The 17,333-nt window shown below is 49.7% G+C and overlaps 1 protein-coding gene across 4 annotated transcripts; it reads left to right on the top strand.

The window, feature by feature from the left end:
• The first annotated feature begins 3,974 nt into the window (after positions 1-3,974).
• Positions 3,975-16,809, top strand: BRD2 (bromodomain containing 2). 4 transcript variants are annotated; one of them, XM_011968942.1, is made up of 14 exons: positions 6,190-6,552; positions 6,940-8,275; positions 9,803-10,106; positions 10,361-10,453; positions 10,706-10,843; positions 11,385-11,523; positions 11,610-11,824; positions 11,919-12,293; positions 12,807-12,935; positions 13,126-13,377; positions 13,495-13,757; positions 15,322-15,626; positions 15,835-15,957; positions 16,067-16,803. In XM_011968942.1, exons 5-14 carry the CDS (start codon positions 10,733-10,735, stop codon positions 16,201-16,203), a joined length of 2,049 nt encoding a protein of 682 aa, XP_011824332.1. In that variant the 5' UTR covers positions 6,190-6,552; positions 6,940-8,275; positions 9,803-10,106; positions 10,361-10,453; positions 10,706-10,732; the 3' UTR covers positions 16,204-16,803. The 4 variants fall into 4 exon arrangements, with proteins under 4 accessions (XP_011824330.1, XP_011824332.1, XP_011824329.1 ...); XM_011968940.1 differs by lacking the exons at positions 6,190-6,552; positions 10,361-10,453 and adding an exon at positions 3,975-4,417 and having other exon boundaries at positions 16,067-16,809; XM_011968939.1 differs by lacking the exon at positions 10,361-10,453.
• Positions 16,810-17,333: the final 524 nt, after the last annotated feature.

Below are 17,333 nucleotides of genomic sequence, written 5' to 3'. Positions count from 1 at the left end.
GGCGGATCACGAGGTCAGGAGATCCAGATCATCCTGGCTAACACGGTGAAACCCTGTCCCTACTAAAAATACAAAAAATTAGCTGGGCATGGTAGGCACCCATAGTCCCAGCTACTTGGGAGGCTGAGGCAGGAGAATGGTGTGAACTCGGGAGGCGGAGCTTGCAGTGAGCCGAGATCGCGCCACTGCACACTGCACTGCAGCCTGGGCAACAGAGCGAGACTCTGTCTCAAAAAAAATAAAATAAAATAAAAAGTAAAATAACAAACAAACAAAGGGTATGTTCTGGCCCCTATTCTCTCTCCATCTCGTGCTTGTTTGCCCTTCTGCCGTGGGATGATGCAGCACAAGGCTCTCACCAGGTGCCAATGCCATGCTCTTGGACTTCCAAGCATCTGGAACTCAGTCAAATAAACTACTGTTTATAAATTACCCAGTCTGTGAGTATTCTGTGATAGCATCAGAAAACAGACTAACCCGTCCTTTGCTTCTGTTGTTTCATTTGAAAACTGAGAGTGATAATATTAGTATTGACTTTACAGGGTTATAAGGATTAAAAGAGTTAATACACGTAAAGTACTCATCGCAGTACCCGACACATTTTAACTACTCAATAAATGTTTTGTATCACCAATCACCTCTCTTTCTGACCCCCTGACATTTTAATTTGATGTTTATTAACATGGACAGTGCCAGCCACTGGAAGACAGAGTTCCTATCTAACAACACAACTCTGATCAAGTCATTACTCAAAAAATTTCAGTGGTTCCCCACTGGTTCCAAACTTAACAGCACCGGAAACCTTCCATAATGTGTTCTCCAATATAAATTTACCTCCCATTTTCTCTTCTCCTGCTCTACTTCTTGTAGCTTATGTTCTGGCCAGATTGGACTAGACTACTCTCTGTGACAATAACCTGTGCTGTTCTACTTCTGTCTTTCCTCACATAATTCTAATGTCTCAGATATGTCTGAAGGCAATAATTTTGTCTATGATTCTTCCCCTATACATGGCACCCCATAAAACATACACATTTCAATCTTACCTAAGTCACATACTTACTTACACATCAATTCACCTCAATATTTGCTCAACTTGTGAGAAGCTAATATTGGCCAGATACTGTGCTGGACCTGGCGATATTAAAAAAAAAAAAAAAAAAAGCAAAGCAAGAAAAATACATCATGGCCCTGCTCTCAAAATCAAGGCCTAGTACTGGAGAGAAACATGTAATCACATAAATGCCATTCACTGTGGAAAGTAAAATCCTAAGGGTAAGGGACACCAAAAAATGAGCAGTCAGCTCAACTTCAACGATAACAGAGATGTTTTCAGAGATGTTATTTAGGCCTACATAGATTGGGGAAAAGTCTACTCCATAAAAAAAGTACATATGTGTAAAACACAGAGGCATGAAACAAAATGATGCGTCTGGGAAACAGTTCAATACAGCTGGAATATAGGGCCCAAGAGGAAGTGGTTAGACATGAGGCTGGAAAGCTAGGCAGACTGTTCTGGCAAACACAGGAATTTGGACTTCATCACATAGCCAATAAGGAATTAACATAGAGTTTAAAAGAGAGCTATGGCCAGGGCTATATTTTGGAAAGCTTTCTCCTGGCAGTATTGTGGCCGAGGCAGAGAGGAAAGTCTAAAGCAGCACTGTCCAATAGAACTTCTTGCAATGAGGCTGGGTGCAGTGGCTCACACCTATAATCCCAGCACTTTGGGACGCCGAGGTGGGCGGATCACGAGGTCAGGAATTCGAGACTGGCCCGGCCAACATGGTGAAACCCCGTCTCTACTAAAAATACAGACATTAGCTGGGTGTGCTGGTGGGCGCCTGTAATCCCAGCTACTTGGGAGGTTGAGGCAGAATTGCTTGAACCCGGGAGGCAGAGGTTGTAGTAAGCCAAGACCGCGCCACTGCACTCCATCCTGGGCGACAGAGCAAGGCTCCGACTCCGTATCAGGAAAAAAAAAAACTACTTGCAATGACACAAATGTTCAATAATCTGTGCTTTCCCATATGACAGCCACTACTCACATGTGGCAATTGAGAACTTAAAATGTGGCTAGTATATTGAGACACTAAATTTAAAATTGTATTAATTTAAATCCAAATAGCCATGTGTCTAGGAGATAATTTAGGAGACTGTTCGTACAGCTCAGGTGATAGAACTAGGACAGAAGGGTGAGTTGATGCATAGTTAAGAGGCAAAATTATGAGTCTGTAAGGGTATGAGAAAAGGAAATCAACAACAGGCTCCCAGATTATAGGCTTTGGGGTTTAATAGCCGCCATTACTCGGGATAACAGAAGAGAAAGAGCAGGTCTGGAGTGTATAGAGATTGCATCAATTTTGAACATATTGGTGTCTGAGAGTTATCCAAGTAGGAAGTTTAGCTTAAAGAGCTGTGTGAACTAAAGATTCAGACTTGAGAGGCTTTGAGCCATGGAGTGGCTCAAACAGAATTAGAAGCAAACAAGAATCACGGCAAACATTAACACATAAAAAGGGGCTAAGGAAGAAAAATCCACTGAGACTGGAGAGGAACAGTTAGACAAATAGAAAAAGAAACAAGTGAGAGTGGTCATAGAAGTCAACGGTAGAGAGAATGTCAGGAAGGAAACATGATCAAATGTCTAATGCCTCAGAGGTCAAATAAGGTGAGAACTGTGAAGTGCTTCCTGACTTTGCCACTTAGGAGGTTCTTGGTGACATGTGCCAGAAAAGTTTTGGTGATAGCAGCCTGACAGAGGTGGCTTGAGGAGTGGGGATGGGGAGAGAGAGGGTGACAAAGAATTGAGATAGTAAGGATAATTTCAATTTCAGGTCTTGGCTGTGCAAGGGAGCTGAGAGAAATGAGTCACTAAGAGGGCAGGTGATTGAGAGGGTTGTTCTCTTTTTGTCAGCAGGGAAACCAAGAGAAAAGTTAAAAAGGTCAAAGGGCGGAGAAAGGAAGAGAGCCTTCGGGTAATAGAGAAGGTTGACCAGGTCAATAGTAAAGGATTTCCTTAAACCGAAGGGAGGACCTCTGGTGAAATGGTAAAGGAATACACACTTGACCCAGTTTGCAGGTGGGAAATGGGAAGCCAGGAGTTCTGCAAGTTGGCCTTTCTGTTCTGTGAGGTGCCATCTGTCGGTGAGGAGAGATTAGGGTCTGCAGCGTGAAAATCTAGACCGTACTCTGGGTAATCAAGGGAGAGGTTATCGGCTAATGACAAAGGCTTACTTTTTAGCTGGCAACTGAATCACCATAACATTTTATGTTACCAATTCCAAAATTTTGGGGGATTCACTCAAGATTGAGAGAGTAGAGGTCGTACCTTTAAGAGTATAAGAGGTTTAAACGGTACACTACGAGATAGAGAAGGAAAAGTGATCAGCTGGTAAATATCGTACAAGATAGAGCAGTCCAGGGACTCACAGGTCTCACTAAAGAAAAGTCTAGCGTAGGTTCATGGCACGGAGGAATTGTAAGGCTGCCTAAGACTAAAGCCGAATACGAAGTCCATGTCTGCGGTCCGCACCTCATCCCTCCGCGCGACAGGCGCGACGAGGGCGAGAAACGCCCTGTCCAGTGGTCGCACCACACGACACCAGGAAAGGGGCCCCTCTCTGCAGACCCTCATATCTCCAGGTCCAGGCCCCATTCTCCTCCGCTGACAACAGCTTCCCGGCGCGCGCTTCCGCTGGTTTCAGGCCAAGACCAGCCAAGGTGCACCTTACACCCACCTAGAAGGAAACAAGCCTGGTCGCCTGCGGCTACCCAGCTAGGCCGCGGGTAGTGGGGGAGGGGGCGCTGAGGCGCCGACGGCTCCCCCCCACAACCAAATGCGCGCGCTCCGAGCCCCGCCGCCGGAGCTGCGATTCCGGCCCGGACGCCTGCGCACTACGGCTCTCCCCGCCGCCTCCGGCACTCCTTTCCCCTCCCCCAGTCAGGGCGCACCCTTGCGCCTGCGCTGTGCGTGTTCCTGGTCTGCGGCAGCCATGCTGAACCCGTATGGAGAGGCGAGTGGGGGGGACAGAGTCGAGGACTGCGGGATAGGAAGCTGGGGATATGGACAAGCAGCAGCATTATAGCGCTCTGGGTTTCGGGACATAGGTCTGGGCCATGCGGCCCCCTTGGCCCCTTGCGCGACCCCCAGGAACGTTCGGAAAACTAGTCCTCGTGGCTTGGGGGGGGCAGCGGGCACGTGACCCCCGTCAGCCAATCTGGGCGCTGCTGACGTGGCCGCGCGGCCCCGGTGCTTTCCCCACCCCCCAGCCCGTTCGGGAAGGGAGGGGCTGGGGGCTACGCCCCCTCCCCCAACACGGCTTCGTTTTCCGGGGGGGGTTGACACCCCGGATTACATACCCCGTACCAAGCCGAGGGCAACTTTGGAGGCCCCCTGGAAGGCTTTAGGATCCAGGTGAGAAGGGGCCCTTGTGGGGCGGAGATGTTGTCAGTCAAGTGCTTAGCCAATGGTGGGGAGTCCGGGAGGGGGATTCTTGGGGTTCAGAAAAGAATGCTGAGAGTGGGAAGATTTGTCTTTCAAACCTTTTACAGCCAATGGGAGCGTAGAGGGGGGCGAGCGGGAGAGGGCCACTGGGGGGGGGATGGGAATGGCCAGCCTCATGCCTCCATACCAATTGGAGGGCAAAAGGGTTAGGGGGCGGTGTGGCCCCCCCCATTCCATTCGTCCCCTGGGGGCACAGCAGCCGGGAGCCAGGTGAGAAGGGATCCATCGGCGGCCGAGGGGGGGTGACCTGGCGGTGGGCTGAGGAGTGGTGGCTGTGGCCCCTACCCGTGGATGTGAATGCTTTAGGAGTTGGCCACCCAGGCTGTGAACTGAGGTTGTTCCCAGGCGCCAACTTCTTTTCTCCCCAGAGCCTCTGGAGGGAGCATTGCTGTGCGCCCTTTGTGTTGGCGGTAGGGGAGCTCCAGTGGTCACACTGCAGGCTGGAGGTTACGCTTCGAGTCGCTTACCGAATTTGTGTGCATTCACGTGGACACGGCCTGTGGGGCCTTTTGCCCCTGTAGGATCTTTACTGAGCACATGTCTACTCCAGGCTGGGGGTCTCACAAGCTGAAAGCTTGAGGTCTGCTTAGGAACAGAAACCAGGCCCAAGGTGGGTGCTGGCAGTAGGGGGTCTAGAAAGCGTGGTCTGAGATGCGAGGGAGGCTCGGGACCTGGAATGATTTCACAGCTCCCAAGGTTTCGGGTTTCTCCAGGGTGGCCTCTTCCCTCGCCTCCCTCATCCCCTCCCCCAGTCCTGAACAGTTCTCTCCTTGTGTACTGCGGGGGAGGGAACGGAAAGGAGGAAAAGAGTTACTTTCCCAAATTACTGAGTAGCAGTAGCCTCCCTGGTGACTCATGTGGGGGAAGGGAGGATAGAGGATCGGGAGGCAGTGATTTTCCGGAATGCAGGGAATAAACGAGAGCAATGTCTGGCTGCCCTTTTCCTTTCTAAGGCCTGGTATTTTCTCAGCCTGCTAAGTTCTTCTTCTACGGCCGGCCCCCTGATGGGCCTCTGTCCTGGCCTGCAGAGCCCGGGTGGAGAAAAGCGGATTTGGGCGGTTGGGCCACTAGGGGGAGGGGAGGAGGCCTCTGCAAAGTTGCTGTGTCATTGCCCTCCCTGCTGCAGCCACCCGGACGGGGCCGCTTGTACTTTTGGGGGCCAAGGCCTGATCCCTGGCTGGGGGAAGGGGACTCTGCTCTCCCGATGCTCATTTTCCCCCGCCCTCCCCGGGTTTGCCCTACTAGGGGTAAGAAGACAGGAGACTGGCGGCCATTTTAGACGCAGTAACCGAGGTTGGAGCTGAAGGGCTACTGCAGAGAAGGGAGGGTGGCATGGTTGCAGCTAAAGGACCTAGGCCCTCACGAGTCCTTCCCGGGGGAGGGGGAATCTTACCGTGTATTTGTTCACCTACGCTGATTACTTTTCCCTGATAGGTACACAAGTTTGTTTTCTCCCTGGTAGCGAAGAAAGGGGAAACGGGGGAGGGGACGCCCCGCCAAAGCCCAGGTTTTCTCGGGTGGGGGAAATCCTTTCACTCTCTTGTAAGGGGGCGGGGACGGCCCCAGAGATGCTCTGGAGATCCAGACTTTGGGCTCTGGTTTATTCATAGAGTCTGCACCCTTATTTAGATAACCAAGTTATGAGGAAGACTTGAGTAAGTTGGGGGGAGGGGGCGAAACTGAGCTCCCAAAATGGCTCCTGCCCCTCCTCGGAGGCGGACGGCCGGGGGGAGGGGAGGAGGGGAGGAGGGGGAGGGCTAGTCTGAGCCGCAGCCGCCGCCTCCTCCGCTCGCCCTCCTCCCTGGCGCTGACCGATGGACCAGCCGCTCCGTGGGGAGGACTCCGGACCCTGGTGGGGGGGCGGGGGGGTTCTTTCGCCCCCGTGGCGGAGGGCCCCTAAGAGGCGGATACCCTTAGGGGTGGTGTGGCGTGTGGGGAAAGGTCCGAGCTCTCCTGGAGGGGGAGGGTTTTTCCCGTAAGTCACCCCTCACAGGACTTGTTTTTTCTGCTCTGAGCCAGACGCCGGAATGGAGTTTGAGGAAGAGGTGAGGTGGGTTACATTGGATGCGTTTGGAGATTTTAATCCCACTTCAGGGTTGCCGAGGTTTTTTCGAACGAGCAGAAATGTATTGGTAATCGTAGGTGTGAGGGGGAGGGATTAGAAAGGCGCTTGGACGTGCAAATTTGGGAGACGTATTCTAGTTTTTGTAGTCTTTGGGACTAAACAGTAAATAATGAGTGTTTTGCTCTTGTCTTTCCATTATTTGGTTTGGGGGAGGGAGTGGAGTATTTTAAGACTTTGGCAAGCCTGTGTTTTACATTGTGGGGCATGGAAACGTTAGATCCCCTCGTCGCCGTTCTGAAGCCCGTAGCTGTTCGCCATAGAGGAACAGGCCGCGGCTTCTAAGATGGCGTCTTCTTCCTCGTTTCAGATTCTTCGCTGCAGCTGCCTTACCGCCGAGAACCACCACCCGCCGGGCGTCTTGCGGCCACACCCCTGGAGGGCCCAGGCAGGCTACGCCCACGCGACCCCTCCCGTTTCCCTGCCGGTCTGGCCAATGGAGGAGCTACGAATGGCACGACCTGCCCGAGCTTGGCAGTCTCCAGTTGTGCTGTGCATGGAAGCCTGGGAAGACTTTGTTGGAAGGGGAGGCGGGGAGAGGGTGCTGGAGGCTGTGGGGCGATGGCTTCCGCACCCCTTCCAACCATCCTCTTTGCCTGGATTCGGCGGACCACAGCTCAGCCAATTGGCTTGGAGATGTGGCGGGTTGCCACTTCCCTGTGGGTCTCTGCGGCACTCTTCTGCCTGGTGACTGACACCTTGGAAATGAAGTTTATGACGTCATCGTTGCGGCTGGCCAATAGAAAAAGCTCCCGCGGAGAGGTGTTCCTTCCCCTTCGACTCAGCTTCTTCACCCGCGTGAGCGAGCGCGCGCGCGCGGAGGGGGTGGGGGAAATCTCGAGCGGGGTGGCGCGCATGAGCGGCGAAGCTCCTCCTCCCCGCCTATATATAAAGGGCTGGCGCGGGGCTCGGCGGCGCCATTTCGCGCTGGAGTGGAGCAGCCTCTAGAACGAGCTGGAGGATTCTGCCTACTGATACAGAGCCTTCGAGTCGTCTGGGGCCGCCATTACAATCCACCTCCATCCGTTTGGAAATGGCCTTCGTCCTGGCCTATGACTGGTCCCAGCGGACAGTACAGACCCCATAGAAGCCCCTGAAGCTCCCCTTTTTCGGGCCCCGCCCAATCCTCGGAGTCTGTCCTCCCCTTCTACTCCGCCCTCAAGAGGATTTCAAAGATGGAGGCGGCGGCTCCCTAAACCACTTTTCGTGTTCATCCGCCTCCATCCGAGATCGAAACGGGACCGCGTCCGCCCCGTAGGCTCCCGACAAGAAGAGGGGATCCCTGCAGAGCAACAGCGGGCTATATCGACGACGGTGTCTGAGATCGGGGACCGTCCTTTGAAGAGTCAGTCCCTCCTTAGTCGCCCGCCTCAGCGGAGGCCGCCGCCATTTTCTTGCTGTCCGCCGTCTGCAGAGCGCGCCAAGCTGCCTGGAGCTCTCCGAGAGGCCCCAAAGAGACTGCTTTCGTGCCGGTCCGGCAGGGGGTTTGTTGCCTGGAGGCCCAAGAGGAACGGCCTCCCCCGTACTTACTAGGTTATGCTGGACCGGGCGGTGAGCGGAACCGAGGCCACCCGGACTTCCCGCGGCTGAGGGCAGCGCCGGTTCCCTGCGGTCAAGATGCTGCAAAACGTGACCCCTCACAACAAGTACGTTCCCGGGAGCCGCGTGTGGGAAGGGGATGTTGCGGGCGGCGGCGCAGGGGTGTGGGGCGCCGTGCTCGGGGGGAGTACGGAGCGGCCCCGGCGCGCTGCTGTTTGGCGGCGCGGCTGTTGACTCGGCCGCGCGGAGGGCATTGAGCGACGGTTTTGGAACGGTGGTGGCGGCCCGGCTACTGCGCATGGAGGGGAATACAGGTTGTCATTTTATACACTTGATGCCGCCGTGGCTCAGTCTTCACCGAGTCAGGCAGAGCTAGTTTGGCGGTGGAGTGTAGTGAGGGTGGACAGCAGCTCTGGCGTTTGGTGGGTCGGTCTGGTGTCTAGCGGCGGTTTGTCATAGCTTTTTGGGGGGATTCACGGCCACCTCTAGCGCTCTGTAGGGTTGCCATGGTGATAGCTTAAGGGACTGGCAACGGGGATTCCCGGAGAAGGGTAAAGGGATCACTCTCCAAGTCTGCGGGTTCCTAACGCCCAGGATATGTCATTAAATCTTTTGTTTTCTTTGGGCGAGTGGGTTGTATGTGGTGTTTGTTGTTGGAGGCATTGTTTTTTCCTAATATTAGGGGTTTCGTTCGGAGCAGGAGGGTAGAGCTAAGGTTCCTCGTTCAGCACTGCGTTGTAAACAATGAGTTTCCCATATAATGTCGTAAATCTTAGGTGGTAGGAAACTCATCGGAGGAGCACCAGAGGGACTGTAGATGAACCACTGTTGGCGTTTGGTGTCTGGAGGGGTGCTATAGTGGGGAACTGGTAGTGGAATCGTGTTGTGTAGTGGGTGGGTGGAGGGGGCTATCACTTGGTGACCTTGGCTGTTTTGTACGGGTTTTTGACTTTCTTGGAGTGAGGAGACTTTCATTTGGTGCGAATAATTTTGGGGGCTTGGCAGTTTCGGGCTGTGAAGTTTGACAAATGCTTCCTTGTCTGGATGTTTTTTAATTAAGTTGGTATGGTTTTTCATTTGAGTTTTTAGTCCATGTTCTGTTGTGGCATTAACTACCCAGACCTTGTGGAAGATGGTGCTCTCTCTTCTATCTAGGTGGATTATTCGGTGTCTTACCAGCATTTTATGGAATTTTCTATGTCCATAATTTGTTCTCTTCCTCTTTTCACCAGCGCTCAACCACCATGGCAACCACCAAACCCCTCAGTGAGGAGGAAGCTTGGGGTTTGAGTTTCTTAGCTCCTCCCATCTTGCTTAAGCCCCATCCCCATAGGGCTGTAGTTCTGAGATATTGTGCCCTATCAGAAACAATTTTAGAGTTTAAAATACGAAAAAGAAGTCATTAGAGTTCAGAAGGTGGGATCTAGATAGTATACTAAAAATACTAATAAAAGAAAGGCAGGGCCAGCAATAAAAGCTCCACAGATTGTTTGGATATTGTTTCTGCTTAAATCACTTGGCATAAGCGCAACCACCTCACTAGGGCCAACATCTGGATTTATCAGACCTTTGTGCAAATGCACTTTTTTCTGATTTGCACGATATTGCCCTAATTTTGTTTCCCATCTTTACAGGCTCCCTGGGGAAGGGAATGCAGGGTTGCTGGGGCTGGGCCCAGAAGCAGCGGCACCAGGGAAAAGGATTCGAAAACCCTCCCTCTTGTATGAGGGATTTGAGAGCCCCACAATGGCTTCGGTGCCTGCTTTGCAACTGACCCCTGCCAACCCACCACCCCCGGAGGTGTCCAATCCCAAAAAGCCAGGACGAGTTACCAACCAGCTGCAATACCTACACAAGGTAGTGATGAAGGCTCTGTGGAAACATCAGTTCGCATGGCCATTCCGGCAGCCTGTGGATGCTGTCAAACTGGGTCTACCGGTGAGTAGAGACATTGGAGCCTGGGAGGTATGGGATGAGCAAGACTGCGTGTGAATGGGGGTGGTCTGCCTAGTGTAGATGCTGCGGCCCCTAGGGAGTTCCCATTTCTCCCCTGTAGGGCAGTTAGCCACCAGATTTCTGGATTCTTGGTCCTTTGTGATTGATCCGACCGCTTGCTGTAACTATCTTGGCATCTTTCCTTGTGCCCTCCATGTGTCCTTCCTTAACTTTTGTGCCCTGGCTCCATTTTACAGATTCCCACCTCGGGTTGGGGAGAGGACCACGGTGGCCAAAATTCTTAGCTTCTTCCTTTCCCTCATGCAGCCCATGGATAGCCAGCCCCAGAGGTAATGTCACAGGATGGGAAGTTTCCAGAGTGGGTGGGAGGTGGGTGGTTAGAGAAAGGCAGCAGGGGCCTCCCTGTGGGTGTCAAGAATATTTATTTATTTTGTCCCACAGTTTAACTGGGGCCGCAGTTTAAGTAAATATTCCTTTGATGCTTAGAGGGGGTGTGTGTGTGTGTGAGAGAGAGTCGGGGATCCGTAGTGTCTGTAAGCATTTATTTTCCTATGGTTCTGACCTAACATTTCTCTATTTAGGATTATCACAAAATTATAAAACAGCCTATGGACATGGGTACTATTAAGAGGAGACTTGAAAACAATTATTATTGGGCTGCCTCAGAGTGTATGCAAGATTTTAATACCATGTTCACCAACTGTTACATTTACAACAAGGTGAGTTTTTCTGTGTGTTCATTTAGCAGATGCAGATAAACAATGACTTCTATTATTGCTAGATGCTTTGTCTACATAAAGCTTAAATGCTTTGCTAGTAAGGGTGTTACCCAGGTAGAGTAGTCAGTTTTCAAAACCTGATTCTAGATGGTACTATTGAACACAGTGATGTGACTTCAGAGCTCCAGTTAAAGGTTATTTAAGTAGAACACTTCATACTTGGGGGGGTGGTGGCCCTATTTCTTAGAGAGCACCAGAGACCTGAGTAGACTAGGGATCTCTTTTCAGCTCTTAATCTCTTCTGAACTTTAAAGGACCATGTAGTTTTTTCTTCTTTAGTATTTTGGGAGACACAGTTAAGAGAAAGTGGAAATTAGTAGCGGCCTGGAGTAGGAAATTTTCTTCAAGATTTGATGACAAGGTGACTTGCGGGGGGTATGGTAATGGCCTAGAGTCTGAATGCCTCTGAGAAAGATGGTGTATGTCTATCTTCGGTTGGCATTTTTTTTAACTTTCTTCATTGTTGTCTGTGTTCTCATAGCCCACTGATGATATTGTCCTAATGGCACAAACTCTGGAAAAGATCTTCCTACAGAAAGTTGCATCAATGCCACAAGAAGAACAAGAACTGGTGGTGACCATCCCTAAGAACAGCCACAAGAAGGGGGCCAAGTTGGCAGGTAGGAAGAGTAGGAGTTTTGCAAATGGACACCTAAAGATAGGGGAAAGAGAATCAAACTATACTTGCTTTTTTCCTTTTTCCTAGCACTCCAGGGAAGTGTTACCAGTGCCCATCAGGTGCCTGCCGTCTCTTCTGTGTCACACACAGCCCTGTATACTCCCCCACCTGAGATACCTACCACTGTCCTCAACATTCCCCACCCATCAGTCATTTCCTCTCCACTTCTCAAGTCCTTGCACTCTGCTGGACCCCCGCTCCTTGCTGTTACTGCAGCTCCTCCAGCCCAGCCTCTTGCCAAGGTATGATCTGTGGATTTCCTCTGGGCAGCAGGGAGGCAAGGGTCTTAAGTAAGGTGGGCTTGGAGTAATAGATTCCTTATCTTTCTTTCTGCAGAAAAAAGGCGTAAAGCGGAAAGCAGATACTACCACCCCTACACCTACAGCCATCCTGGCTCCTGGTTCTCCAGCTAGCCCTCCTGGGAGTCTTGAGCCTAAAGCAGCACGGCTTCCCCCTATGCGTAGAGAGAGTGGTCGCCCCATCAAGCCCCCACGCAAAGACTTGCCTGACTCTCAGCAACAACACCAGAGCTCTAAGAAAGGAAAGCTTTCAGAACAATTAAAACATTGCAATGGCATTTTGAAGGAGTTACTCTCTAAGAAGCATGCTGCCTATGCTTGGCCTTTCTATAAACCAGTGGATGCTTCTGCACTTGGCCTGCATGACTACCATGACATCATTAAGCACCCCATGGACCTCAGCACTGTCAAGGTACCCACTGCATGGGCAGATGGGATGCTCAGGCAGTGATGGGAGCCTAGGTGCAAAACATTAAGTATCCTTATGTGGGCACACAGCAGTCTTTGGTTCTTGGCAGTTTACTTTTATAAAATAATAGTGGAACAGAAAGAAGGTCTGGTGTTTGAGAATTCATATTTTCTGGAGTTTGAAACAGTAGGGTGGGGTTTCTTTGTCTTGGGAACAATACTGTTTATAATTAAGTACTAACGTTGTGGCAGTGTTGGGTTAAGGAAGTTATGGGGTGGAAAGACAGTCATAGGCCACCTCTTTTCTGTCACTTAGAAATGATTTCTTTTTCTAGACATAAATATCTCTTCAACCCACCCAAATTCCTTTGACTTCAAACTTGAACCCCAGGGCACAGATCCTTAAGGTCATCCCCACTGTGCTCTCAAGAGAGGGCTCTTCTTGTGGTGTCTGGGGTTGGCAGGGAAAGGTGAGTCTTCCTGCCTGTGCAGCTTCTGATGCTGCCTCCTTCTGCAGCGGAAGATGGAGAACCGTGATTACCGGGATGCACAGGAGTTTGCTGCTGATGTACGGCTTATGTTCTCCAACTGCTATAAGTACAATCCCCCAGATCACGATGTTGTGGCAATGGCACGAAAGCTACAGGTGAGCGGAAAGGTTGGAGTTGGAAAAATAAATGGTATGGGGAGTTATTTTGTCATCTGTGTTGTGTAGCCTCAACATGAGGGTCTCGCTGGTCTGTACAGTTGTAAATTGGAGCTGTATCACTTGGTGGCTGGGTATGCAGGGCACCCACTGTTCATCAGCATAGTTTTGAGTTTGTGCCTCTTTATAGGATGTATTTGAGTTCCGTTATGCCAAGATGCCAGATGAACCACTGGAACCAGGGCCTTTACCAGTCTCTACTGCCATGCCCCCTGGCTTGGCCAAATCATCTTCAGAGTCCTCCAGTGAGGAAAGTAGCAGTGAGAGCTCCTCTGAGGAAGAGGAGGAGGAAGATGAGGAGGACGAGGAGGAAGAAGAAGAGAGTGAAAGCTCAGACTCGGAGGAAGAAAGGGCTCATCGTTTAGCAGAACTACAGGAACAGGTATTTTGTCACTCTTAAAAGTTTTTACTGGGTAAGAGGTTCATGCTTTTTGTCCTGATTTTTTCTTCTTGTCTTTTTATCTTTATTTACTTTTTCCACTTCTTGTTTTTTCTGTAGCTTCGGGCAGTGCACGAACAACTGGCTGCTCTGTCCCAGGGTCCAATATCTAAGCCCAAGAGGAAAAGAGAGAAAAAAGAGAAAAAGAAGAAACGGAAGGCAGAGAAACATCGAGGCCGAGCTGGGGCCGATGAAGATGACAAGGGGCCTCGGGCACCCCGCCCACCTCAGCCCAAGAAGTCCAAGAAAGCAAGTGGCAGTGGGGGTGGCAGTGCTGCTTTAGGCCCTTCTGGCTTTGGACCTTCTGGAGGAAGTGGCACCAAGTGAGTTAGAGTAGGAAGCAGAGACTAGTTGGGCTATTTCTCTCTCTCCAGGGGATGCCATCTCTCTTTGCAAAGATTTTTCTAAATGGCCAGTTAACAGATACAATAGGCTTTGAGCATTGGTCTCCAACCTTTTTGGCACCAGGGACCAGTTCCATGGAAGACAGATTTTTCCACTCGGGGTTTGAGGGGATGGTTTTTGGTATGAAACTGTTGCACCTCACATCATTGGGCCATTAGATTCCCATAAGGAGCATGCAGCCTAGATGCCTACCACATGCAGTTCACAGGTTCATACTCTTACGAGAATCTAATGCTTCTGCTGATCTGACAGGAGGCAGTGATGCCCGCATGCCTGCTGTTGACCTCTTGTGTGGGCCAGTAATAGGCTACAGACTGGGTATTGGTCTGGGGGTTGGGACCCCTGGCTTTGGGAGTCATAGGGTCTTTCACAGCTACTCTGACAGTGAACTCTGAAAGCCATAAACTAGAAACAAATGAAGATGGCTGTGTTTCAATAAGTTTATTTGCAAAGACAAGTGGCAGATGAGATTTGTTCCCTGGGCCATGTAGTTTGCCTGTTACTCTAAATCAATGAGTCTAGACTTTTGTTTTTAGTGGCGTATCAGTTTTTGGTTTTTTGGTGTGTTTTTGTTGTTTGTTTTAGACTCTAAGCTGGAGTGCAGTGGCGTCATCTCGGCTCATGGCAGCCTCCACTTCTTGGAATCAAGCGGTTCTGCCTCAGCTTCCCGAATAGCTGGGGTTACAGGCTTGCGCCACCAAGCCCAGCTAATTTTTGTAGTTTTAGTGTTCGGCTGATTTCTGTAGTTTTAGTAGAGACGGGGTTTTGCCACGTTGGGCAGGCTGGTCTTGCACTGACCTTAAGTGATCTGTCAGCCTTGGCCTCCCAAAGGGCTGGGATTACAGATGTGAGGCACTGCACCTGGCCCATGGTGTAGTTTGGTAGTGTTTTAGGGAGTGGAAAGACCCATACCAGTATACCTAGATGGGTGTACTTTGTTTTATTGTGCTTCACTTAGGGAGATTTTTTAGAAATTACAGTTTTTTTTTAATTGAAGATTTGTGACAACCCTGTATGGAGCGAGTCAACAGTTTTTCCAACATGTTTTTGTGTCACATTTTTAGTAGTAGTTTTTCATTAAGGTATGTACGTACATTGTCTTTTTAAAGACCTAATGCTATTGCCCACTTACAGTCAAGAACATAATGCCAAACGACCAAGTAATGTGACTCATTTTATTTTGGTACTCACCTTATTGCGATGGTTTGGAACCAAATTCAGAATTTTCTATCTCCAAGAGGTATTCCTGTATAAAGTTTTGAAAGCCCAAAGTAAATGTAATAAAATACTTGGCAGGTAAGAGTTCCATAAAACACTGTTTCACTATACAGTGTCCCAGTACCCCACCTCTGACTTGGCCATTGAATGGAAAAGCAGAAGCTCCACTCTGGGCAGGAAATAGGATCACTGAATTATAACAGTGGGAACATACTAGGAGAGGTTAATGAAGATTCTTTTGCTGACAACTCTTTTTGCCCATAGGCTCCCCAAAAAGGCCACAAAGACAGCCCCACCTGCCCTGCCTACAGGTTATGATTCAGAGGAGGAGGAAGAGAGCAGGCCCATGAGTTACGATGAGAAGCGGCAGCTGAGCCTGGACATCAACAAATTACCTGGGGAGAAGCTGGGCCGAGTTGTGCATATAATCCAAGCCAGGGAGCCCTCTTTACGTGATTCAAACCCAGAAGAGATTGAGATTGATTTTGAAACACTCAAGCCATCCACACTTAGAGAGCTTGAGCGCTATGTCCTTTCCTGTCTGCGTAAGAAACCCCGGAAGCCCTACAGTACGTATGAAATGAGGTTCATCTCGTGGTTCTGAGGACAGATTAGGAAAGATAATGGGGTCTGTTTGCTTTCAGGATTGTCAGCTCCTGGGATAATGGGATGTGTTGGTTGATTCCTCATGTTCAAGAAAGGAACTTGGGAACCTAGGGACCCATAATAAGATGCTTGGGGCAATCTTAATGTATCCTGATAAATTTCTTTCATTAGCCATTAAGAAGCCTGTGGGAAAGACAAAGGAGGAACTAGCTTTGGAGAAAAAGCGGGAATTAGAAAAGCGGTTACAAGATGTCAGCGGACAGCTCAATTCCACTAAAAAGCCCCCCAAGAAAGGTGAGTACATACAGGCCACTACAGATTGACTGCATCCTGCCTTCGTGACTCTTATTGACAATTGAAGATTCAGACTTGAACGTCTTTAACTTTCAAATTTGTTCTGCAGTGAATGAGAAAACAGAGTCATCCTCTGCACAGCAAGTAGCAGTGTCACGCCTTAGCGCTTCCAGCTCCAGCTCAGATTCCAGCTCCTCCTCTTCATCGTCGTCCTCTTCAGACACCAGTGATTCAGACTCAGGCTAAGGGGTCAGGCCAGATGGGGCAGGAAGGCTCCGCAGGACCGGACCCCTAGACCACCCTGCCCCACCTGCCCCTTCCCCCTTTGCTGTGACACTTCTTCATCTCACACCCCCCCCACCCCCCTCTAGGAGAGCTGGCTCTGCAGTGGGGGAGGGATGCAGGGACATTTACTGAAGGAGGGACATGGACAAAATAACATTGAATTCCTAGCCCCATTGGGGAGTGATCTCTTGGACACAGAGCCCCCATTCAAAATGGGGCAGGGCAAGGGTGGGAATGTGCAAAGCCCTGATGTAGAGTTACCTGAGGCCATAGCTGCCCTATTCACTTCTAAGGGCCCTGTTTTGAGGTTGTTTGTTCTAATTTATTTTAAGCTAGGTAAGGCTGGGGGGAAGGGTGGGGCCGTGGTCCCCTCAGCCTCCACGGGGAGGGAAGAAGGGGGAGCTCTTTTTTTACGTTGACTTTTTTTTTCTACTCTGTTTTCCCTTTTTCCTTCCGCTCCATTTGGGGCCCTGGGGGTTTCAGTCATCTCCCCATTTGGTCCCCTGGACTGTCTTTGTTGATTCTAACTTGTAAATAAAGAAAATATTATTCAAGTTTTGAGTTATCTTAATATTTGTTTTTGTAGTGTTTCAAAAGGAACATCGTAAGAATTGTCTTGATAATTTTGAAGAAAATATTCTTGCAATGAGAAAAGGCAATAGCTACCCTATAATCGGATTGTTTTAATTTTTAAACCAGTAGGCTTTTGCTGTGTTTTTAATAAATCCATCTCACTTTTGTAAACTGAGTGCTTAGAACTAATCTTTAGGTCTACAATTTGCTCTTGTTTAAATGAAAAATAGTTCTGTGGCTCATTCATGCTTTAACCAAGAACTCAAAATGTTGAGGTAGGCTTTAGGTTTTTCCCTGTGGCACTGGATGTGTGAATTTTCTCCTGAAAAGATGTAAAATGTGAGAAAGGGGTGGGAGGTAGCCAAAGGTAAAGTACTTTATGCATTGAGTTTATTGCCTTATAAAAGGCAATTGGGCCTACTTCGTTGTTAAATTTTGCTGCCATGGTCACACATTGCAAATTTACAGATAGTTTATTAGAATACTAGAGTATTACAACAATTAAATGGCAAAGCTAT

Source organism: Mandrillus leucophaeus, unplaced genomic scaffold (assembly GCF_000951045.1).
Source record: "Mandrillus leucophaeus isolate KB7577 unplaced genomic scaffold, Mleu.le_1.0 Scaffold867, whole genome shotgun sequence".
Classification (NCBI taxonomy): Eukaryota; Metazoa; Chordata; class Mammalia; order Primates; family Cercopithecidae; genus Mandrillus; species Mandrillus leucophaeus.
This window is presented reverse-complemented; position numbering and strand designations above follow the sequence as displayed.